This window comes from Oreochromis aureus, linkage group 16 (assembly GCF_013358895.1).
Source record: "Oreochromis aureus strain Israel breed Guangdong linkage group 16, ZZ_aureus, whole genome shotgun sequence".
Lineage (NCBI taxonomy): Eukaryota > Metazoa > Chordata > Actinopteri > Cichliformes > Cichlidae > Oreochromis > Oreochromis aureus.
Window position 1 is genome coordinate 11,376,414 of NC_052957.1, and position 25,231 is coordinate 11,401,644.

A 25,231-nucleotide genomic window follows, 5' to 3' on the forward strand; every position below is an offset into this window, starting at 1 on the left:
CTTTCACTGGGCTCAAACCTCTTGGGCATCCTTGCAGTCAGGGCTGGTTGAAGCTGTCAGCTCTCTCCTGTTGCACTGCTCTCTCGCAGCGCAGAGCATATTTCTGAAAATATAATGTCACAGGTATTGTTGGAAGTAATTTGTTCGCAAGCTGACATTTGTTTTGCTGTGTTTATGTATCCAGAGACCCTCACTTTCAGCTCTGTGCTCATATTCCCCCTCCGTTGTCTCCTCCTCCTCTCATTTATTCGGGTCACGTTCGGGCTGGTAGCTGCGCATCGGGAGCATAAGAAGCCATTGTTACTAATCAACACATACATTTTAAAAGCTCTCATGCCACCCCACTGTGTAGGAATGAAAAACATATTTAGTGCCTGCTCAATTGCTTGCAATCGTGACAGCACCACCTCATTTACATGCACTCAGTGCCCAGTTTATTAGGTACAAATGGTTCAAACTAATGCATCAGTCCTGCAGTAAATCCTCTGTGATGAAAATGTTATATTTTCATTGAAAGTGTTGTAGATTTGCGTTAACTGATTGCTTATTTTAAAGGAAATGGTTTGTGGTGCTCTTTTCAACTGTGTTGGATTATATAGAGAGGTGGTGGTGGGGTTTGTTGTGTTGTTGTTGGGGGAGTTTTTTTTTAGCCTCTGTGATATAAATGGTTTGGACAGTTTCAGCTAAGTGCACCTGGTGATGGCGTGTGCAATTATGCCTAAAGAACAAATGCATTTGGATTATTTATGTGAAAAACATGTTTATATAAATTATATGTAACCAAGAGGAATGGCGTCATATAGCCAAAACCATAGACTGTATTTAAAAGATGGATGTAGTCACCATGATATCACCAACTGGTTTGAAAAGTCCTTTTTTCCTTCTAAAAACAGAACTTCTCATATTGGTTTTAGAAGAAGGTGGAGTGCTAAGTTAACTGCTCACAGTTGCAGGCTTGTTTAGTAGGATGCACCCACTGTGTATGTTAGAGTTGTGGAAATGGGCAATGACTTTGTGGATCGTTAGTGGTCAATAACTCACAAATCAAAGCAATTTTTTTAATCTTATTTTCCATTGATGGATTCAGTTAATATAATTATTATGATAATAAATTGAATCTGCCTCACTGTAGTTTTCATGTCTCCTTTTCTGCACATAAATGACACAACACAGACCCACAGCCCAGATGTGTGTGTGTGTGTATATGTGTCTGTTGTACAGCAACATGCAACCATCATTATCTGTAAATGAGAGCAAGCAGAGGATGTTTCTGACTGCTGATTTGATTTTTAAATTAGAGTTTAATGTGACGACACTTGGAGGGACAGTCCTTTATCTTTTCCCTTTTTTCAAATTCTTAACTGGATGTTTTTGTTGATTATAATAATAAAAAAGGGCATTTTAAACCATTTAAAACTCAGATAAAAACAGACTGGTTGAGTGTGTAGAACTATAAGTGTGAGGTAAAATCCTACAGACTCATGTTATAGACAGTCTGGGCCACAGAATAGTGACAATCAATATAATTCACAAGATATTTGCATGAAAAATTCTTTGAAGGTGACTCCAGAAATCCAGTTGAGGTCTAGTTTTATGACTCTGTTTAACTGAAGGGAACGCATCCTGTGCACCTACCTGTCACTCAAACAGCCTTTTAATTAATGCATACTCCAAACCCTTAATAAGGTAAAAATGTTCTATAATCAAACTCTTGAGATTAAGAATTGCCTTTGTGAAAGTGTCCTGGGCTCACATTAACCCACAAAGTGGCATTAAACCAGCAGATTTTTTGAAAAAATTAAGGCCTCAAAAGGCTAACCCAAAAGCTGAGTTGAGTTTGACATGGCAATTTTGGTTTTGAAACTGAACACTGCCAAACAACCAAAAAGAAGCTCATCTGTGCTGATCTGAGCCTACCCACACAACCTACTCACACAACCTGCAATCCTTACAGGTTGTCAATTTCCAACCCAGTAAATCATTAAGTTGAACTTGAAGTTTTTAGTTGATCGTTAACATGACCCTACTCTACACCCCTACAAAGTTTTAAAAGAATTCATTCAAAACATTTTGTGCTACAAACTGAATAACACGCACACAAACGCTACAAAAACATAACCTCCTTGGTTTAGGTTATGAACCTTAAGTCATATTTCCACATAGACTCTTGTAAAAAACATTGGCTTCCTGTTCAGACCCAGAATCGACATCCATTTTTTATATACAGTCTTCTGTTTTTAACATGACTCACTTTTGGAGCCAGCCTCAAGTTTTTTAAACTCTTCCTTGTTCACTGAATTTTTCACCCCCGACGCTGGTGTTTGGTTAAATTGTATAAAACACTGTTAAATATGAGCACTTAAGTGTAAATTATCTGATTCAGTTACTTATCGGGAGACATGGAAGCAGTGTGTCATTGTAGCTTTACCTTACTGAAATATTGGCAATATGTTTCTATTACCCAGAGAGCATTAGGACAGGTGGGTGGTTTGTGCTTCTCTGTGGATAAAAAAGCTACTGCAGAGAATGAAAATCAAAATATGTGGATTAAAATAAGTTTTTTTTTTTGCACCCTGCAGGTTTCTCAAAAATGCAGATCTCACATTCGTTTTTCCCTGTAGTCACGGTAAGGTGAATCACTGGCTCCCGTTCTTCTCAGAGAAGCATGTTTTGTTTTGCCCAAGGTGAAAATATAAGAGAGTGAGCCAGCAATTGTTTGGCTAGAGAAATGCCATGTGTGTTCTCGTTTCTGTTTTGCTTCTTGAAATAAAGGTTTATTCAGCCATCCCCTGCTGCGCTCCCACACAGCCGACACGTGACACCCTGAATAATGATAGAGGGGCTAAAATGTGATGTTCTGTCGCCAGTAGATACAACGTTCGCCTCTGTCAGTGGGGTGCTGAAAGGCTGGAAAGGTTTTTTTTAGTAATGCACGCTGGAGGGAAATGTTTTCTGTGAAGTTAGACTTGGAAAATGCTGAGGTTTTGTTACTTTCATGACCCATGCTGCTGTCTACAAAGCCCATCATATTAATGGATTTCTTTTTCTCAACCAGCTTGTATTTGGCATGTTGTTTTAAAGCAGCGAAACAGAGAGAGCCTCCATGTCAAAATGATTTCTGATAATTCCCTCTTCCTTTCCCTGTTCCCCAGCTCCAATTTTTTGGAATCTGTCTCTTTGTATCTGAGCCTGCACTGTGCTTTATTTCAGCCTCTCCACGGCTGCATTTCAAATGAGGAATCCAATTTACTCTAACAGCCCATTTCTGTATTTAACATCCAGAGGCCGAGCTGACCTGCAGCAGTGGCTTTTTAGAGGTGTATTAGAGTCAACGGTTGCCTTTTGTAGAGAGTCATGCACGCTGACACATGAATAAAAAAGTATCACATTATTGTCAGGGCTGTGTGCGCGAGCTGGTTGGAAACTCTGGCTGACATTGGTGCTTTTTTAAAAAATGTAATTATATCCAGTCGCGAGGTTGTCCACATCAAATATTATCTACGCACGGGTCACGCAAACCATACGTTAGTAATGCTTTCTGTGTGAGATCTCTGAGAAAGAAAAGTAATTTTGTTTTGTGTGGGAGGGTTTTACTCAGCGGCGCAGAAACTTGCCGGATTCTGCCTTAAAAAGCTCCTCACCCACCCGCCCGTGTGGATTTCATTAGAGATTTGTTGCTTTTAATTTTCCAAATAAATCCGGTGCTGCGCTCATTGTTCTCAGATTTCTGCCGCTGAGGATGAGCCAGACGTGGCAGGGATGTCTTAAACCGCTTGACTGGTGCATATTTTATGGCAGGCTCTCTTGTAGAGCCTTGGGCAGTTGTTTGTTGCTGTACCTCCTAAAGGCACAAACAGAAAGTTACTGAAGACACAAACAAATCAAGATTGCATAACACACGCTGCAGGTACACGAATGGAATCGGTTTGCTTACCCACACCTCTGCACCGCCGCTACAGTAAAACTAGTAATAATACATGATCGATTGCTTTGCCAATATTATCGGCTGATATTGGTCTATCACAGATAAAACTGTGTTGCCATACACGCTCAGGCCCACTTTATTAGGTACACCTTCTTTGTTGCATTTCAGATTTCAGATTCAGCAAGGTGCTGGAAACAGCTCTACTGTATTCGGAGCTGATGTTTGTACAGTGAACCTATTGCCACCTTTAAGAAAGCAGAAAACGACATGGATGGACATGGTCAGCAAAATTACTCAGGTAGCCTCTGTTGTATGTGCCAAAAAAATATCCCCAACACCAGTGCAACACCAGCCTGACCCACTGATACAAGGAAGCAGGGATCTATGCTCTCATGTGTTTTTACACCAAATTCTGAAATTACCATCCAACTGTTGGAGCATCTATCGAGACCCATCAAACCAGGCAGTGTTTTTCAAATCTTCTGTTTTCCAGTGTTGATGAGCTGGTGCAAATGGTAGCATCAGTTTCCTGTTTTTAACTAACAGGAGTGGGACCTGTTGTGGTCTTCTGCTGCTGTAGCATCAAGATTCTACGTGTTGTTCATTCAGAGATGCTCTTCTGCATACTTTGGTTATAACAAGTGGTTATAAGCTGGGGGATCAGCAGAGAGCTTTCCAGCTCCCTCCGCCTGCATGTGGAAGGCAACATGATGAAACTGTATAGGAAAAAAGCACTTTTATGAATGTGTGTATGTGATTGGGTGAATGATGCTTGTAGTAAAAAGCACTCAGTGCTCAGTTGCTCAGAGTGCTCGGTTAGAGCAGAAAAGCACTATATCAGTACCAGTGCATTTATTTGTGTTACTGTTGCTTTCTTATTAGCTTTAAGCTAATAAGGCCCTCGTCTGATATCAACCAGGCATCTTCACCCACAGATGATCACTGGATGTTTTCTCTGTTTTGGGCCATTTTCTGCAAACCTTAGAGACGCTTTTGTGGAAAATTCCAGTAGATCAACAGTTTCCGAAACACTTGAACAGGTATACCTAATAAAATGACTGGTGAGTGTGTGTTTTCTGATATGTGGCTATTTTTATTGCAGAACATAATCAAAACAAAAAACAAAAACTTGGTCATTTAGAAATGGTGCCATCATGTAGTTTGTTGAACAGCTCAAAGCATCAAGCAAATGTGCTGCAGCCTATCAAACATGGATGTAGCCACGGTGATGTCACTTTTTGGTTTGTGGTGTTGTCTTTTTGATGCATCAACATTAGCATTTTAGCCATTGCTACTTTGTTTTTTTTTTTGTTTTTTTTTATTGGAGGCAGAAGTGTCCATAATTGGACGATAGCGTGGAAGTAACAGATAAATAGAATCTTGGACTTTCACTCACCAAAAATGAAGCACAAATTTCTTGGATGAGCTGTTAAGAATACATAATCAATCCACCCTTGTTGCCAGATAATTGCATCAAAACACATTCAAAAAGGTTTGCAGACATCTAAAAATTTAATTCACCCAAACTGAAATGGGCTTGTAATAAACAATGCATAATTAATTCATGCTAATTCATATTAATTTTAGGCTAATTTCATTAAAGGTACAACAAGTTTGCAAGCAATTGTTGGCCACACCAGTAATAATACATAACTTCCAGCCGTAAAACTAAATAGATACTCATCAGTACAAAAACAAGTCACCCCTGCTGCATTTCTCATGTATTTCTCATGACTTTATGTAATTCTTAAAAATGCCACAGATGGGCAGCGAGTGCAGAGTATCTGTATTGTGGTCCCACCTGAATAAATTCAGCTCAGGCGAACCAGATCGTTTTGTTTCACCCGCGTCATTCCAGGTCTGCGTGTTGTTTGAGTCCTGAACGCTGCACACATCATAAATTATGGAACGGAAACAGCACAGCATTAATAACATCTCTCCAAAGAGACTTTTTTGGCACAGACGTTAATTAATTCACACGGATGCACGTAACGCACACAGCTACGCACGCACACTCAGACACACTCGTCTGATTCGGCCTGTGATGTCGTGTTGTGTCAGAGTGCGTTGATTACCACTTTCACACATGCTCTGGAAAGGTGGAGGGCAGGTTTACTCTGATTTCCTCCTCCACATTGTTCCGTCTCTGCCTCGGCTCTGCTGGAGATCCTTTTTGTATCTTTCTATTTCTGATCTGCCCTCTTTACCGCTTCTATTGTCTGTGTTTCTGCCTGCCCCCATTTTATTCTCTCAATATTTATTTATTTATTCAGAGTTTATTCATTATTTCATGCTGCGTCTTTCTTATTTTACAGTATATGGTCTCTTCCGCATTTTCCAGCTTCACACTGGTTCTGTGATATAAGCTTGTTTTCTAGCAGTCTGCGAGTTTGAGGATGTTTATTTGTTTCTACAACAAGCTGCAGAGGTGCACTGGGAACAAAGGCATTGATCTCACACCCAATGAGTGGCTTCAGGGTTGAATTTGAGTAAAAATGCAGTTGCAGGAGTGAGTTTTTAGGCCCTTAAGAAAAAATATAATTGTTTAGGAAAATGCAGCTAATGACATCATCAGAAAAACAACTTTTTGCATCTATTTTTCATCTCTTTTTCTGGTTTTCTAATTTGGTTGTTTTATTCCGAAACCTTTAGGTTCTGCTGTAATCTCAGTTCTCACTCCTTCTTTATCTCTCACATCAACTGCTCATATCGGCGCCACAAAACAGAGGCTGTCAACACTTGTAGGTGCTACCTAACACCCAGCAGAACTAGTCCAGGACCCGGGGCTTAAGCAAACGGCCGGGAACGGCTCGGGGTTGGGGAACTGACAGAGGGCAACCCAGCCCGGAAGTGAGGCTGGCACTGGCGGTCAGAAAAGCTGCAGACGACTCGGACTCCGTTGATTGTGGGTCGCTCCTGGGGAAAAACAGAATCCATCAGCCCGGTTTTAGGGGCCTGGGCGGGACCACCTGATCCTCATGCATAACATGTGCAGGCTTAAGTCTGTCAACAGAGACAACCTCCTGCCGACCGCCAAAGTCCAAAATGAAATGTTTGTTGCCTGGTTTAAGAACCCTGTATGGAGAGCGGAGTCCTATGGGCATCGTGCCTGACGAAAACGAAGCGAGCAGAGTCCAACGAACTCGGAACAAAAGTGTCAGGCAGGCAGTGGTGCACAGGACCAGGAACAGGAAATGAGTCGTGGGGGCTAAAAAAGGCAACAAAGAGGTATGAAAACATGGGGAGGGCTCTCAGGCAAGAATTCCCGGGGACCCGGAGGGGCTGGCCAAGGACCAGTTCAGCCGGGAAACCCCGAGGTCTTCTTTAACCAGCTTACATAATCCCAGCAAAGCCCACGAAGACGGTCGACCCAGTCACCACCTGTTAAGGAAGCCCGGAGCGCAGCCTTAAGAGACCGGTGAAACCGTTCGCACATCCCATTAGCTTAATGTGCGTGCGGTGGACCTTGACCCCAGGCCATCAGCCATGGCAGACCAAAGCTCAGAAACAAACTGGGGCCCCTGTCCGAGGTAATTGAAACCCACGCCGACAAAAATGCTTGGCCACCGCCGCCGCTGTCGTGGACACCAGGGTACCGCCTCCCGCCACCTGGTTGCGGTCCACCACAGTCAAAAGGTGCGTGAAACCCTGTGACTGCGGCAAGGGACCAACCAGGTCCACATGAACATCGAAACGCCTACCGGGATACGGAAAGGTTCGAGGGTGCCTATGTGCCGGTGGATTTTCGGCGTTGGCATGATACACCGCCGCCCATTCTTTCACCGTCTTTGCGAAGGCCCGCATAAATGAACCTGGCGCTGACCAGCTTGACCGAGGCCCGGACGTGAGAGAGGGCATGCACCGAGTCAAAACACGATGACGCCACGAAAGGGGAACCACCGGCAGGCGGCCAGTGGAAACGCCGCAAAGAAGGTGCGGATCGCCGTCCCACACGGGTGTCCTCCAGCACGAGGCCCGTTTGCTTGACTGAAGGGCCAGGATGTCCGGGTCAGCACGTTGCTCGGTTATGGTGTGTAGTCGATGCCGACATACACCGGAGTAACACACGTGACAGACAGTCAGCGACGTGATTGGACTTACCAGCCACGTGCTGAATGTCTGTGGTAAACTCTGAAATGGCCGCCAACTGGCGCTGCTGGCGCGCCCATGGGTCAGAGACCTGGACATCGCAAACGTCAAAGGTTTGTGGTGTACACAGTAAAGTTGCGACCCTCGAGAAAAACGAAAATGTGGTCGCGAGGTGCAGGGCCAGCAACCCTGTCAAAAACACTGTACTTGCGTTCGGCATCCCGGAGCGCACGACTGAAAAAGCGAGCGGTTGCCAGAGACCTGAAACCCGCTGTTCAACACCCCACCCACTGCCACGCCGGACGGTCGGTGGTCAATATCTCCGCCGACGGAAGCGGGTGCGCCAGCGGGTGCGCCAGCAGGGCGGCGGCCAGCCAGCGCAGACTTGGCTGCGGAAAACGCATGGACGCTCTCCGAAGCCAGTCAACCGGATCTTTGGCTGTTTTACCTTTTAAGGCAGCATAAGTGGCTGTAGCAGGTGGGCAGCTCTGGGGAGAAAGCGGTTAAAAATTTATCATCCCCAAGAACTCCTGCAACGCTTTAACTAAAGCTGAAACGGCCTGGACTCTGTCAAGCAAAGAAACATTCATAAAGTGGAGGAAATTAGAAATAAAAAATCTTTTTATGGAGCTGCAAGAATACATCCAGTAGCTGGCTCTCTGAGCAGCAGAGACCAACATATCGTCCAGATAAACAAAAGCGAGCGGCAGCCCACGAAAAACTGAGTCCATCAGCCGCTGAAAGGTCTGGGCGGCGACCTTTCAGGCCAAACGGCATGCGCCTCGAACAACAGAAGGGGTAATGACAGCGGTCTGCAGGAACGTATCCCGACAGGGTCTTGGTGATATTTGGGCACCATGTCAATTTTAGAAAAGATGGTACCACAGGATCCTTGTGGGGATGGGTAACGGTCAGGTTTGAACTCAGCTGTAATGTTGATCTATTGCCGATCACCTTCCCCATTTCCATCACTGCTCAATGGGACAACACGCATAATCTTCCCATGCTTCGCATCCATCCACAGCTCTAAAGGCCATCCCGGAGGTCACAAACTGCGGCGCGAGTAAAACAGGGTAGTGAAGAAAACGAGAGCATCAATTAAACATCTGTTAGCAAATCGACAAGCAATCCATGAGCGCACAGAATGCACCTAACTACAATGCTAGCAACAACAAAGTCCACTGGAAATCCCGCCATGAAAACAAACTCACCAACCATTCATATGAACTTGAATGACATCCTATTCTTAATCCATAGGGTTTAATATGAGGTCTGCCCACTCTTTACAGCTTTAACAGCTTCAACTCTTCTGAGAAGGTTTTCCACGGTTTAGGAGTGTTTATGGGATTATTTAACCATTCTTCCTGAAGTGCATTTGTGGGTCAGACACTGATCTTGAATGAGAAGGCCTGGCGATAATCGCGCGAGGCAGCGGGAGTTTGAGCTCACTGCTCGGTAATTCATCCCATCCAGCCCGGCGGCGATGCATGGCTGAGGTCAGGACTCAAGTTCTTCCACACCAAACTCGCTCATCTGTTTCATGACTGTCTGGTGTGCAGTCATGTTGAAATAGGAAGGGGTCATCCCCAAACCATTCGTAGCTGCAAAGTTTGGCGGTGGCGCTGATGCATCCAAATTGCAGGGCTGCATGCTCGAAGGGGTCACCAATGCTGGAGGTAAGCATCAACGACACAGATCTCAGTTCTCCTCCTTCTTTATTCCTCTCTCACATCAACTGCTCATATCGCGCCACAAAACAGATACACTTCCTCAACACTGGGTGAGTGGAGCCCTCTAGTGGCCACCACACTACCTAATAACAGTGTTTTCTTTTCTTGTTTGTGTTTGTTCCTAGTCTTTTAGTAAGTATGATCTTCTTTGTAGTGAAGAGAAACTGAGTATTAGAAAACCTCTTGTCCACTGAAACATTAAGAGTTTCTTTCACTAAGAACAAAGGGGTTTGAGCCCAGCTCCCGTCAAAAACAACCCCACACCATAATCCTCCTCCACTGTAAATGGTATTTATACTTGACACGGGTGTCACAAGTAGTCGTAGTGAATGAGTAAAACTATCTACAGACATAAAAAGAAAAGATGAATTTTACAAAATAGGAGCAAAAAAAGCATGAACATCAAAAGAAACCATAGAAGTTAACCCAAAAATAAAAACTAAATAAAAACAAATAAAACACAAAGAGAAAATTCATAAAGGGATCATTAAAAAATAAAAAAGCTGCAAGAATACTTCCTCCCGGCAGAGACTGTGTGGCAGTCTCATTGCTGCGCAGAAAAGGCAACCTGCAGTTTTAGTGACACCATGTCCTGTTTGGGTGATGAGGAGAAGATGGTAGTCAGGATTTCTGTGATGAACTCAGTGTAATGTTGTAAGGATCCCAGTTTCCATTTCAATGGGACAACAATCTGCAAAGATCAGACAAGAAAACCTCAAGGGGGAAGAAACGGTGCAATCTCTTTGTTTCCTGTTTTGACTTCTGTTCCTAATCATATGAAGTGAAGACATTGTCTTTCCTGAGAAGATGAGGTCTGCTGCCCTCTACAGCTTTGGGAGGCAACAACAGTTTGAGTCATGGGATTATTTGCCATTCTTCCTGAAGTGCATTTGTGGGTCAGACACTGATCTTGAATGAGAAGGCGGTAGCCTCTGCTCTAATTCATGTGAGCTGTGGGGCTGCTGACTCAAGTTTTCCACACCAAATCGCTCATCTGGACTCTGGTGTGCAGTCATGTTGAAATATATCATTTCCCACAAAGTTTGTATGTAAAAAAGCTAAATAATAATCAGACAATGATCTTTAACTGGTTCTTAGATAAATTTTAGCCAACACTTCCAAGGTTTCGTCAAGTCTATTAAAAGCTTGATGTCCCAGCTGTCCATATTTTATCCTCCTAGTTAGTAAGAAGTAAAACTATCTACAGACACAAGAAAAGATGAATTTTCAAAATAAAAGCATGAACATAAAAGCATTTGGGTTATAAAAACAGACATAAAATACTCAATTTTGCTCTCTACATGGTCCTGATAGTCATTTCTGTGATACGTCAGTGCACGAGTGTAAGGACATTATAGTCTGCTACTGTTCTATCATAATTTTAAATGAATATCCTCATTTGTGGCTCTCATTTCTTTCCTGAGAAGAAGGCAACAACAAATAAGTGCCTCAAGTAAAAAAAAATCTGGTAATTCTTTGTTTTAAAATCATTGGGACGCTGATATATGCCCAAATATCAAAAAGAAATTAATCAAAATACATGTTGTGGAAGAGTTTCGGTCTTAAAGCTTGATGTTAAATATATATGCACAAAAAAAGCTAGAACTAACAAATGGCCTACTGTTGCATTAGCAGCTTTTACACATAAACCGGGTGAGAAAGGAATAAAGTACCAATGGAAATGTTAGAACTTAACACGTTTGACCTGTTCAGCTGGTATCTGTCCACTAATTACAAACCACTCTTTGCCCTGCGTGAACAGTGTTAACCGTGACTCAGTGCTTTCTCTATGATACAGGCTGTAAAGTGGGAAATAAAAACCCTGTGCTGCAAACAGAAGCCCACAAGGCTTCCAGTACCAAAAAATCTACAGATTCTGCACATTCATACTTGGATATCTCTTTTTGATATTACTGCTGTCTGCACTGAGTCTGAAAGCAGTAGGGGCCTGACCTCCCCTCCCCCTCTCCTTCTTCATTTCATCCTTCCTCCACCACCTCCTCCTCCTCCTCTGCTTTTGCTTCTCTTTCTGGGATTGAAAGATAAGAAAAAAATCTGAGGTATGTTAGTCATTTTCTGGCTGAGCGGCACCACACGACTGAGCCATCATGATAAGGAGGGGTGTGTTGGAGCGACAGAGGGGAGTTCAGTGTGGGAGTTGAGTTTGCCTGGCAACAGGTGAAAAGACTGAGATAAGACTGTTGATATTTGAGTTTTCCCTCTCTGCTTTTACCGCCTCTCTCCTCATCACCACCTGCACCTGCCGCCGCTCTCGTCGCCCTTTTCCCAGCTTTTGATGAGGCGTGGATCTCTTTGACCCCTGCAACTAATAAGTGAAGCAGTCACGCTCATAAAAAATGCATGGAGGTGATGTGCAATTAAAACCTGCCTCGAGTTTGATGTTGTTGACAGTAAAGCGTGAGTGACGTGAGCACCACAGCTTCACTGGGCGAATCTCCTCTTCAAGGTGTTCGTGTTTTACTTTCCTGCCATGTGTGTTTGTATATTTGTCGTCTGTGTTTGTTTGTGAGGAGTGGGCTGTGGATTAGGTTCGCCTGATGTCAGAGGTTGACGTGGGCGTGTGAGTCATGAGTCGGGGGAGGAAGGTGGTGGCGCCTGGGTTGTCGGTTTGACGACATCCCCCTGCCGGAGCAGATGGTTTCGGCTGGGGGGAGCACAGTTAGAAGTAAAACAAGAGCTGCTAGTCATCCGAAGGTGGCTGATTGTTGCTCTCCATATGGGCATGCTCAGTAACGAACAGATCCAGCAGAGGCAGCGAGAGGCAATGTAACTTGCTTCGTGGAGGATTTTCCACTCCTAACAAGAAGAGGAGATGAATGCTTGTCACCGTTTGAGACAATTGAATTTAAACATTTCCACTCCCACAAGTTTCCATAAATGGATCTTGACGCATCCCTCTTAGCATTGTTTGAATGTACGCCAGGCTTTTTGTGTGTGTGTGTGTGTGTGTGTGTGTGTGTGTGTGTGTGTGTGTGTGTGTGTGTGTGTGTGTGTGTGTGTGTGTGTGTGTGTGTGTGTGTGTGTGTGTGTGTGTGTGTGTGTGTGTGTGTGTTTGCTTTGGTGCCGGAAATGTCGCCCAGTACCAGAGCACGTTTGTTCAAACGCTGCAGCCATTACACACAAATACTCAATAATGTCTTCTTTCCCCTTCGTCGTTTAATCAACCTGCTGGTTTATAACATGTGGGAGGACACGTGTGTTAAATAGTATGAACGACTGCAACTAAAATTCACTCTCTAAATATTTATTTTATTTAGTTATTTCTTTAGGGCAGGGGTCTCAAACTTAAATGACCTGTGGGCCAATCATCTCATGTGAGGGCTACTTTAGTATTCAAGTAGTACAACCCCCCGAAACAAACAAGAAAACACCCACAAATATTTCTGAAAATATTCCAGACACGTGGCAGCACTTCTGCTATAAATTTGTTCGTATTTAACAAAATAAAAATGCTGACATAAGTGTACACATTAGTTTTTGACTGCTAGGGAAAATATTTTTCTTTACAAATAACTCTCTCACTGAACTAACACAGCCAATCCTTCAACATGTTTGTACTCTCTGCTCATATCGCTTTCATATTAAATAATGTTTTGCTTTTTAAAGAACTTATTTTAACATTGCACTCTACAACAAACAAATCCTCCCTAACAAGAACAGTAACTTCAAGGGCCAAATTGCATTATATTTCTTCACGTCAATACACAGGCCGAAAGTAGGGGTGACGCCGGCTGCAAGTGGCCCTCAGGCCACGAGTTTAAGACCCCTCCTTTCGGGGTATGTGTTTCAATCTCATGTTTAAAGAGAAAGTACTGTAGCTATAGTTGCTACCATGCATATTTTTCATTATGATTGAAATGATTGCACTACAGTGAATGTTTTAAATATATGTTATAAATTTCTCCTCATCAGTTTTACTCAGTCTTGTTTCAGCTGTGTTTCTCGTTATTGTTTCTCTGATTCATCTAAAAGTTGGCATTAAGAGCAAACTATGCACAGAGGATTTGTTCAGTTAGTATTGTCGGGTTTTTCATTAGTTTTTTGTTTCTTTTTGGTGTTGTCTTTTTATTTCAGCTTACTTTCATTTAGTTTCTGGACTTCAGTTGCTTATATCAGCTTAGCTTTTTGGGTTTTTTTGATTAGTTTGAGTGTTAGTTGAAGTTTAGAGCAAAGACAAACACTTAACTACAAATAACAAATGTCCAAGTCTCAAAACAAACTCTTTGCATTTAGGTATGTAGGCACGGTTTGGACAACTTCCTCAAATTGAACATCAGAATGGGGAAGAAAGAGGATTGAAGTGACTTTGGCATCATTGTTGGTGCCAGTTGGGCTGGTGTGAGTATTTCAGAAACTGCAGATCTGCTGGGATTTTCCAACACAGTCATCTCCAGGGTTTACAGAGATCCAAAAAAGGGTCCAAAAAAAGAGAAAACATAAGTGAGCGCCAATTCTCTGGGAGAAAATGCCTTGTTGATGCCAGAGGTAAGAGAAGAATGGCCAGAGTGCTTGAAGCTGCTCAGAAAGCAGCAGCAAGTCAAACAACCACTCGTTACAAACAAGGTATGAAGAAGATCATCTCTGAACATGTTGAACCTTGAAGCAGATGGACTACAGCAGCGGAACACCCGATGTCACTCCTGTCGCCCAAGAACAGGAAACTCTCATTACCAAAGATGGACAACAGAAGATCAGAAAAACATTGCCTGGTCTTATTAGTGTGATTTCTGCTGCAACATTTAGATGGATGTTAAAGTTGACTGTAACTATTGCAGTTGGAAGTTGCAATTTGTTTGGAAAGAGACGGACACACGGAGCAAATATCGTCATGCATTTTACATCAGAACAGAGGGCGTGAACATGAAGATCACCGCCATTGAACCAAGCTCGGTTAAACTGATTTATGTGTTTAAACAGCTATTTGAATCCAGTTTTAGATTTTAAACCATTTATGATCAGAATATTAGGCTCCGTGTAAACACAACCTCTACTTTCAGTTCTAAAGCTAAGCTTGTATTCATCACGAGGAACTTGATTTAAGCGGTTTAGAAAGGAAATGGACTCATAGGAGAAACTCATTTGCATATCTCTTCGTTTGTTGTATTGATTTAGTTCTTTTCCATCCTTTGTGAAAGTGTAGGAGTAGATATTTGATGATTTACTGTCTAGTTATTTGCCTCAGGGGCATATAATTCTACTTCTCAGTGCATTCAAATTAAAGAAGTGTTTCATCACTTAGCTTTGTACCTGTTTAATATCAGTGCCATTGATTTTTATGATGTATATTATGTTTGAGCCAGGAATGTTTCACCTGATGAAATCAAAGCAGAATCTTCCATGTTTAGTCATTGATTTGCATTACAGTGGTCTCACAGAGTGAAATATGTTTTCCATTCCTGCAGTCACGAACTTATGAAATTTCTGCATCATCTCCCAGGAGGCTGATTAGATCATTTTACTAATCCACCTGCTATTAAAATAAGCACACCTACGGTTAGCACTTTTGACCAGTACGATATTACAAAGTTGGACTTTGCAGGTAACGATCACTCGTTACCTGTTACTAGCTGCTTAGATGCATGACACAAATCAGGGTACAGTGATAAAAGGGTTAAAAAGAGATTCTCCTTGGGGGAGAAGGGCAGAATTCATCCCAGAGTCTGACCCAGTTTTAAAATGCCAAATATCTCCACTAGAGCTGGACGGGTTTGAAGGGGCTCCCTCGAGGCTGCGGCAGGGGAAGCTGCTGCACTGTGGAGGCAGCATGACTTGGGCTGTCAGTTACTGTAGCAGGCGGTGTGAGGGTGAGAGCAGGGCATGTTTTGATTAGACTGTGTGACAGACGCTGTTGCATAATAATGGGAGACTTTGCTTTAAACATAATGAGCGTTGTAACCACGTTGGAGCTACTTACACTGAACTCATAGTTTATATTAGAGAGGTAATCTTGCAGGATGCCTATGAATAATAAGAAATGCTAAATAAAATAAAAAAGAAATGCTGTAGAAAATATGATAGGAATGATTAAAATACTTTATTTGAGAATATGAGCCACATTAGTTAAAACAGAACATCAATTTAAAACAGCGTCTTTTAGTTTATTGGCCACATTTGTTGAGCCTATAGGTTGATTTTTGCTAGTAAAAGTACTCATTTTTCACCTGCAAGTCTAAAGAAGTGCTCTTTTAAATTTTTCACCTGAGCCATAGGAAAGGTTTTTTTTGCTTTTTCAACACTGTATCCCAGTTTCTCCACATTCATGCAGTCGTAGATTAGTGGAAAGGCACAGAACTATCATGCCTAGCTTTTCCAGCTATTTTAATATTTTGCAACTTTATGATTCAGTCAACTGTCGTACGGCTGGCAGATTACTTTACCGAAACATTACACTAGTTAAAAACTTCACTGCAATTTTTTACACTTTGCAGACTCAGACACACTGGTGGGTTTATGAAGTGAAAACAAAGTGAACTTCACTGTATCACTGTTGATGTGCAGTCAGAGATTTGTATCGGAGCTCCACGTCAATCTTTCTCTTTATTTAACTTGTATAAATGTTTCTGTTTATGCAGCAGCACATCTGCGTACTCTGCAGCAATATGAGAAGTACTGACTTTTATATTGATGTCAGGTGCTCTACTTAAAGTGGACCTGTTGCACTATTACTTCTATTTGCTGGCTATAAATATATTAATGTTATTGCTGTTGTTTTCTATTTATTTTTTTAATGTATCTGTATAAGAGAGAGAGGTTTGTCCATTTAGATATTTTTTATGATATTTTTTGCAGCCACAAATACAGAGCATTCTAATTCTGTAAGAAACATTAAGAAATATATCTGAAGAAATCATTTTTAAAAATCTAGCTCTGCCCTTCTGATAGTTTTTATGGCGTATTGCGAGAAGGCAAAGGAAACTATAGAGTTTTGTTTCAGATTGAATCAAAGTCCTTCTAGAAGCAAGTCTTGGACCTTTCTGACAGTTTATTTTATTATCGTTTTGTTAATTAATTATAATTTCAGTGATGTGAAACTGCATTAAAAAACTGCTTTAACAGTTTACACACTTTGCCCTAAAATACATTTTTGAAACCCTTTTCACCCCCTGGAAGCTCCTTTAGGAATTTCCTGTACATTATATTTCTGAGATCTGCTGTGCCTCTATCTTACATTTTTGCTTCTATGTCTTGGTTGGGGTTTTTTTTTTGCAGTTAATGATGTTTAGCTACTTTGCAGCACTGCGTGAAGTGAACATTACATCGTGGAACAGCGTCACAGGAAATATTCTGAATAAGCCTTTTAATTTCTACAGGTTTCCACTGGCCGGCATATAAAACCGTGGAAAATGACTCCCTTCTCCTTTTAATTTTCCAGATGTGGAAAACAGTGTTTCACATGTTTGGAGAACTGCAGAAGTGCATCATTTATAGCATGGAAAAGTACTGGCTGTAAGCAAGAGCCAAGTCTGTGTATAGCTCCCATTTGGATACGTAACATTAATAATGCTCCTGTCTGACTCAGTGGGTAACAGTCTCACTCTGTACAGACTGTAAGTTCAGCAGGGTCAGGACTAAATGGTTATAAGTGTAGCTTTTAAGCTGCTGTATGAAAGAAAAATAATCTAATACTAAGACTTGCTGCCTGATTGTATAAAATAAGTTTCCTCATTAACGGAAGCAGTTTTTGTGAGGTTTGTCACACAAAAGCAGCGACATTAAACGTCAAAACACTCTGACCCAAGAGTTTTAGTCTCACTTTTATTTGTAAAATACTCACATTGAAAAGTAATAGGCATTTTATATTTTTTGTGGCACTGGCTTCACAGAGGCTCACAGCACTAACAAACACACAGTTTATTTAGTGCACATGCATCATGCTAGATTCAAAGCCCTTACAATAATCACAGTTCTTTGCACTTAAAACTCAAACATTTGGTTGTGAAGTTAGCTTTGTCCATCCGAATCGATCCGAATGAGCTGTGGCTGTCCCTTCAGGCTCCGGAGAGGCTAATAAACTGAGCACAAGCTATTAAACCAACTAAACACAGCACACAGGGGTGGGTTTAGCAGTGCACGCACACGCACGCCAGCACACATACACACACGCGCACACACACACACACACAGAGGCTGTAGTAAAAGCTGAATGGCACAGCAGTGCACATCACGCAGCAGAAGCAGTTCTTGTGCAGAAACGAATCCACTGATAAAGCTGTTTTTAAAACCTCAGTTCGACACGTTCGTCTTCTGTGTGAAAGGACTCGCTGTCGGCTTTCGCGTCACTTAAACTTTTGCATGATACCTAACCAGATGCAGTTAAAGATGCTATAAATGTCAAGATGATGTGGGTCATTTTGAGTTCTATAAATACAAAGCAGTGCAAACGGTGATGCTAAAATACCATTCTGCTCAGAACAATCACCCAAAAACTTATCCCGTGTGTGTGTAAGCCACTATTGTGCAGTAAACATTTAAAACCTGCCCTGTATGACAGACCTACCCACCAGTTCTTCTATCAATGACACATTACAGCTCGGCACATCTTACAACATTTTCAAACCAATACCTCACAGGGTGGATATAGAAACAGGCTCTTTCCCTTCTCCCTCTATCTTCCCCCTCCCCGCCCCCTTCATCATCTTCATCCTACTTGACAAAATGCAGGGCCTCGGCCACCACCACGGAGCCTTTGCTGCTGTCAAGGCAGGTGACAAGCTTGAAGCCCGATCTTAGTGCTAGCATCACTGTCTCTAGTTTCAGACAGTCAAGTGTGCACAGGAATGTGCTGTCCTCCTTCAGAACGAGCCGCGAGCCAGGCTCCGACTTGATGAAGTGTCGGAACTGTATCACGTTGGATGACACCACAAATTCTTCCGGAAAGCCATCCAAGCGGCTCTTGGAGATCTGCACCAGCCGCCCTTTGACCTTGTCGATGAAGGCGGGGTCACTGCAGTACACCTTGAGGCCCTGCGACCTCTCGTGGCTATCCGTCACCTCCAGGAAGGCGGGTTCCCGCTGTGCCGCCCTCTGAGTTTCCCACTCGACCACAGCCTCCACCAGTTCAGTCAGGCGGTAAAAATCGGCCTCTCGTCGCAGGAGCCCCGCCTCCCGGAAGTCATCGGGCAGCTGGAGCTCTCCTGTTCGGAGGTAGTTGAGCACATGGCGAAAAACCGGACCGTCTCTGTCGATGAAGGGGTTGCCCATGGAATCGGTGTGCTGGACCGCCTTCTTACCGTTGGCCACCTCCTCGAGAAACGAGCCCTGTTGCTTGGCAAGGGTGGTCCGGTGGGCCGTGTACAGGAACCCCCCTACGTTGAGGGTGATGGTACCCGAGGAGGGCTTCTTGAAGCTCTTGCTGGGCTGCAGAAGGTCCGGGTTGATGTGCCTCAGTTCACTTTCCATCCTGCTGAGGTCCCATTCCATTCTCCAGACGCCCTCTCCAGCCTCGACCCAGCCTCGGAGCTGGTGTGTCTGCTCGACTGTGCGTGTGTGTGTGTCTCTGGGTGTGCTCGGTACCAATCGAGTCAGTTTTTTTTTTCTTTTTCTTCCCCCCTCTCCTTTGGATCTGACTTTGCGGGTCGGTGCTGCAGCTGAGGAAATGAGAAGGTGTTGTCAGCTGTCGGTATAGTGAGAGCAAATGTGTCTGAGAGTGTGTGATGGTGGATGGGTGAGTGCTGTCTGGCAGAGGAGCGACAGTGAACTGGGAGCTGAAAACAGACTCGCTCTCTGTTCTGCTCCGTGTCCCTCCTTTCTCTCTCTTCCTCTCTGTCTCTTCTACTCTTTCTCTCTCTCTCTCTCTCTTTAAGAGTGGGTGGGCAGGCAGCGTCACATACAGGGAGGAGAGAGAGGGAGTATGTGAGCAAACACCAGAGGAGTACAGACTCCAGAAGCTCGCTCTTTTTCTTTCTTTCACTCTGTTTTTAATTATCTTGGATAAAAAAGGTGCAAAGCTCAGCTCTAGCTGTTAGTTCACACACACATACACACACATGCACGCACGCCATGCTTTCACCAGATGGAGGGGGGGGAGGGTTGCTTCCATAATTTTTGTGGTGTGAAATTGTCTCAGCGTGTGTGAGTCTGAATATGAAACTCCTTTTTGCAGCCAGATCCATCTGTTTTACCACACAGCGCTTCATGTGAACTGGAATCCGTCTGAAATCTCCGGTCATGACGGGGAGAAGGAGGCGGCTGGCCTCGCTTCATGTAAATTTCTGTGACTCTCCTGCTTTCCTTCCTGCGAGGTAACAGGCAGGCCTTCTGTCTTAGCAAATTGTTTATTGATCGTGCCCGTGTGTGCGGTGTGTGCGCGCTCGCTTTGAGGACCTTGTGAAGGAAATGGACCAATTACAGTCCACGGTGGTCCGGTCATGAAGGACAGCTTTTGAATTGGTTAATGCTTTTGGCCTGTAGCCTCCTGTCAGGGGAAAAATGGTCCACTGGTCGCTCAGTACTAACGACTCACGCCGCCACTGTTTATGTGTGTCCGTGTGTGCTTATTTTTGTTCTGCGTTTCACATTTTTTGTGTCTCCTCCAGCGCGACTACAAATGTGAAAGAAATCACAGTTCATATCAAACACGAGGAAACACGCAGAGCGGCTCCAGCAGTGCTGACTGGTAACAGCGTGTGATAAAAACATAAAAGTCTGCGCATACCATGCAGATGATTTGGTCTGGTGCTTCATGCTTACACTCTAACACACTAAACACTATGCTAAATAACTGTAGTTGAGCTGAAAATGGAAGAAAAATTACCATTCTAGGAAGCTACTAAATAAATAACAGTAAATGATACGTATCAACTTTGTGGTAGATGTACATTTTATAGCAGAGGCTGCTCTAAAGTGTGAGCGTGCAAAATCAATGTGTACTTCAGCTTCCATGTGGTGATTTAATGATTTTGTTAAACATATAATCCATAAAAGAAACATCTTTGCATCAGAATCTTATTATGCAGTCGCCTTTTAAGAACAGGTTTTCCTCGTGTCCTCTTTATTATTTGTTGGCGTTTCTATATTAGAAGTGGAAAATGTCAGCAGTCAGATTGCTCCCATGTTGAACTCCCTGCATTTCTTATTTATCACGCAAGCACTTACACAAACACTCAGGCCCGATAGCCTGCACACTAAATCCATGTTTACTCTTGATTCTGACCCGCGCAGCTCTTCTACTGCTGCAGAAATATTTCAGTGCAGACTGTTTGTAACCTACTTTAGATGTGTTTTTACACCAGGGAGGCAATGCCAGTCAATTTGCATAATTTATCATCACTTGCACAGAAGTCTGGCAGTGACAAAATACCTGGATTGTGGCGGTATTTGTCACCGGAGGGCAACGAAGACGGGGCGCCTTCTTTTGCAGTGGTGTTTATATGTTTGATTACTCACTAGCAAAATATTGTTAAGACATTTAAATTTATTTACCTTGTGAGAAAATTCAGTTATACAAGTAGTGGAAGATTAGGTTATCTCGATGTAACATTTAGCGGTAGCAAGCTTGTCGAAAACGAGTAAAGCAGGCTAAAAAACGGCCTTTACAGTGGGATAACTAAAGCTAGAGACTCGGGATTATCTGTTGAAGCCCTGCTGCAGTTGCTTACCGGTATCGCTGCATGAGTCAGAGGTGTGAAGATATCTCATTTATCGAAGCTTTTCATGGTAAATTTCTGAAGAAACTACTTCAGGTGAATAAAAATGTGCTCTATATCCAGACATGGTTTGTGGTGTGGATTATTGGACACCAGCAGGATCAAGTTATCCTCTTATGTTTAGTTCCTTAAAGAATCAGTACAATTAGGATGCTTTTAAATCACAGTGGGTGGTGACATTAAAACAAGTATCTGATTACACAGCATTTTCTTATTTATGGTGAGGTATCAATGTGATGAATGACAGCCTCTGCATAAATTATAGAACATTTAGGCAAGGTCTTCAATTGGGAGATTACCCATGCAGCTTAGATTATTCAGATCAGGTCAGAATCCAGCAGTTACGGGCAGATTTCTTGATGCTGAGTATGTTGTGAATATTGCAGTGTTTTGTGAATGAATTGTATCTGCATTTGTGCACTTTTGGATCTGTTGGTTATCTATTTATTTCTTTTCTTTGTTTCCTTTCTGATGCGTAAAATGAAGTCCTGCCTTATGCATGGCTTCTCTTTTACCCCACAATGGATCTAATGAGAATGACGGAAAAAAAATTTAAAAGGCAGAATAGAAAAAATGCATTATAATTAATTTAAGAGCTTCAACAAAATGATTATTGGTTACATGCCAGTGTCAAAAACCTAAAGTTATTCAGTTTAAAGAAAACCAGTAAATATTCACACTTGAGTTTCTGTAACTACTGAAAATTTTGGCCATATTGCTTAAAAATATGTCAGTGAATAGCTGTTAAATCTAAATATATTAGAATGCAATACATTAAACTGAATAATCCCTATGAGGATGAAAAATAGCTGCATTGCTGCACCTTTTAAGAATCAATAATGAAGCAGAAAGGTTATAAATCAGAGTATATTACATTAAAAAGTCTTTTTCATATGTGTTTGCTTTTTTTGTAGATCCTCCATTTAATTATCCCTGCTCTTTTGCCCTTAGTAACGGACAGAAATGAATAAAATAGGCTACACTGATTGCTTTTCCACCTAAAAAGCAACAAGTATGTTACACTGATGCAACAGGTTATCACCCACTTACTCCTCAGAGCTGCTGCTGCTGCTGCTGTAGATGTAAATGAATCATGTAGGCAAGTGCACTGATTGAAGATTCACTTGAACTGAAACACTTTATTCAAACATGTGAGCGCTCTCTGATTGATGTGGGTGACTAAAATGCTTCTTTTCCTTGCCTACGTGGGGTAGTTGATCCCCAAAACGATGGCTCCTGTGCGTCGCCTCTGTGATTTTTCCATTCATAAGTGATTAGTTGTATCATTGTTAACGACACTCAATTGGAATTGCAAACGAGGACAAGATGCAGCAGAGAGGATTGTGGGAGGTTTGACCTGCTTTCTGCTCTCTTTATTAAAACAGCCTCGTCGGGGACCGTCGTCGTCTTCAAACGTCGGTGGGAATCTGTTAGTCGCGGCTGTTGTCAAAGTGACAGCTTTTTGAATGTTTGAAATAAATTCCCCAAAATGCTGCTAGCAAGGACTCTCCTTCGCTCTTAAAGGTGGTGAATTATTCATAGAGCCGCTCTAAGAGCTTGTGGTGTAACATGGAGTCACTGACTGCTGTGAAGCTGGCATGGCAACCGCTTAAAATGGGGTCTTGTGCGAGCTCGGAGCTGTCAATCTCTCGCTTTATTCATTATGGAAGTCTGTCTGCTTTAAAGGGTCTGCATGTGTTAGTCCCAGTGGATCGAGCTGATCAGATGGGATCAGCGTATTTTTAAAATGATGACTGTGTGAATTTTGATTTGATCACACATACTTTTTCTTTTTTTGAATATCAGCACCCTATTACCAATATAATTCTTTTCAGTAATACAAACAAGCAAACAGAATATGACCCATGGAGGAAAAGGGGAAGTATATTATAAACAATGTTTAAATGCACACAGAGCTCCCATCTCTATAAAAAAAAAAAATAGATAAAATAAAAAATCAACATAAGGCTGCCTGATTCATGATGAAAAACTATCCTGACTTTAATCACCACCAGAGATGGGCAGTAACGCGTTACTTGTAACGCGATTACTTTTTTCAAGTAACGAGTAATGTAAGGGATTACTATTGCAAAAACGGTAATTAGATTACCGTTACTTTCACGTAAGGCAGCTGCGTTACTAAAACCGTGATTTTTGCGAGAACGTCTCATGACAGTGACGTGGCGGTGCGACGTTCGTGACAACAGCTGTCTGCAGATCAACAATGGATAATATATCGAGTGCGGGACAGAGTGTAGCGTGCAGCGTTTAAAGCGTGGAAGTACTGACCTTATTTTGAGTTTGATTCCATAAAAAGTGACAAAAACATTAGTGTCCGTTGTGCGTAGAAAGAAAACTTCTTTTTACAGCGAAAAACCCCCCTAAACTTCCAAGCAAGCACCGAGTGTACTACGACGTAATGTGAAATTCACAGAGAAACTCGCGGATTCTTCCACTGACCGCTGCGGCACACCTGCACCAGGGTAAACCTCCGCCTACCCCAGTCCTGCTTTACAGGTGAAAATAGAGCAACAGGACCGCTAGAGTTTGATTTTATTTATTTTCTGCTGTGTTTTACTTGCATCTATTTGAAAGAGTGAGTGTAAACACAAAAAAGTATTTTATTTTATGTGCTGGAATGTGCAGAAAAGGTTTATGTCATGATCCTGGGTCCTTTTGACCCAGCGTTTTGTGTTTTCTATTATGGTACTATGGTTTCTGTTCCTCCTCGGTTTGTGTTCATGCTTTTCTGCCGTGCATTCCTGTGGTTAGTCCGTGTCTTTACATGTATGTGTTCCTGTTTTATTTTGAAGGTCTTTGTCTTATGTCAGAGTGTCCTGTTTACGTCCCCCCACCTCGTCAGCTGTTATGTCTCCCAGGTGTGTTCCCTCCTGTTTCCCATTCCCCTGATTCCTGGCGTGTGTATTTATAGTGTGTGTTACCTCGTCCTCGTTGCTGTTTCGTCTGTGTTCATCCCCTTCATCATTCTGTGTCTGTTCCTCCGTGCTCCTGGTTATTCTCCCTGCAAGGTACCCTCGTTCTGGTTTTGGTGTTAGTTTTAGTTTTCCCAGTTTAGTGTATTTTCTGTTATTTTCCTCGCCCCCTTTCTGTTGTGTTGTATCTCACCGGTTGTTATTAAAGCTCACCCTCCACTTAAGCAGTCTGCATCTTGGGTCCATTACTAATCTTCACACGGCCTGCCTCGGCACCCCGTGACAGTTTAAATGTTAAACAAATTTCTTCCAGTCAGAGAATGTTGCATATAATTTAATTTTTGCTTGATGCACAAAAGTTAAAAGATTAAAACTAATAAAACAAGTTTTAAAAGAGACTTTTCCATTTGATTACATTTTGTATGATGAATTATGCAGAAAAACTAGAATTGGGCTGAAAGATCTATCGCTTTATCACCTATTCAGGTTGTAAATCGTGTTTTTAAAAAGTAACTAAGTAATTAATTACTTTTGAAAATAAGTAATCAGTAAAGTAACGGGATTACTTTTGGGGGGAAGTAATCAGTAATTAGTAACTGATTACTTTTTTCAAGTAACTTGACCAACACTGATCACCACTGATATAATGTTTCTGTTAGTTAAGGATGATTAATATTACACCTCTTAAATATCGGTTTATTAGTATTTGTATGTAGTATATGCCTCACAGAGCTGCTGGCATGGATGTAAAGCATTTTTGTGTAACAAGTCAGAACTTCCTTAATAGAAAGAAACTGCTCAGGTATACATTCACCTGCCACTTTATTAGGTACATTTTGCTGGTACCGGGTTGGATCGCTTTTTGCCTTTAGATTTCAGTTAAATTTT

The 25,231-nt window shown here is 42.4% G+C and overlaps 2 protein-coding genes across 2 annotated transcripts in view; one reads left to right on the forward strand and one right to left on the reverse strand.

Moving 5' to 3' along the window:
- The window catches only part of LOC116312081 (general transcription factor IIF subunit 2-like), a 74,274-nt gene that overhangs the window by 18,331 nt on the left and 30,712 nt on the right, over positions 1-25,231 (forward strand). The window lies entirely within an intron of this gene.
- kctd4 (potassium channel tetramerization domain containing 4) lies at positions 17,520-19,510 on the reverse strand. The gene has a single exon (XM_031729437.2). It carries the CDS (start codon positions 19,183-19,185, stop codon positions 18,409-18,411), a length of 777 nt encoding a protein of 258 aa, XP_031585297.1. The 5' UTR covers positions 19,186-19,510; the 3' UTR covers positions 17,520-18,408.

Excerpts from the sequence above, each read along its gene's own strand:
- kctd4 (XM_031729437.2), bottom strand. The coding sequence starts at position 19,185 with ATGGAATGGGACCTCAGCAGGATGGAAAGTGAACTGAGGCACATCAAC.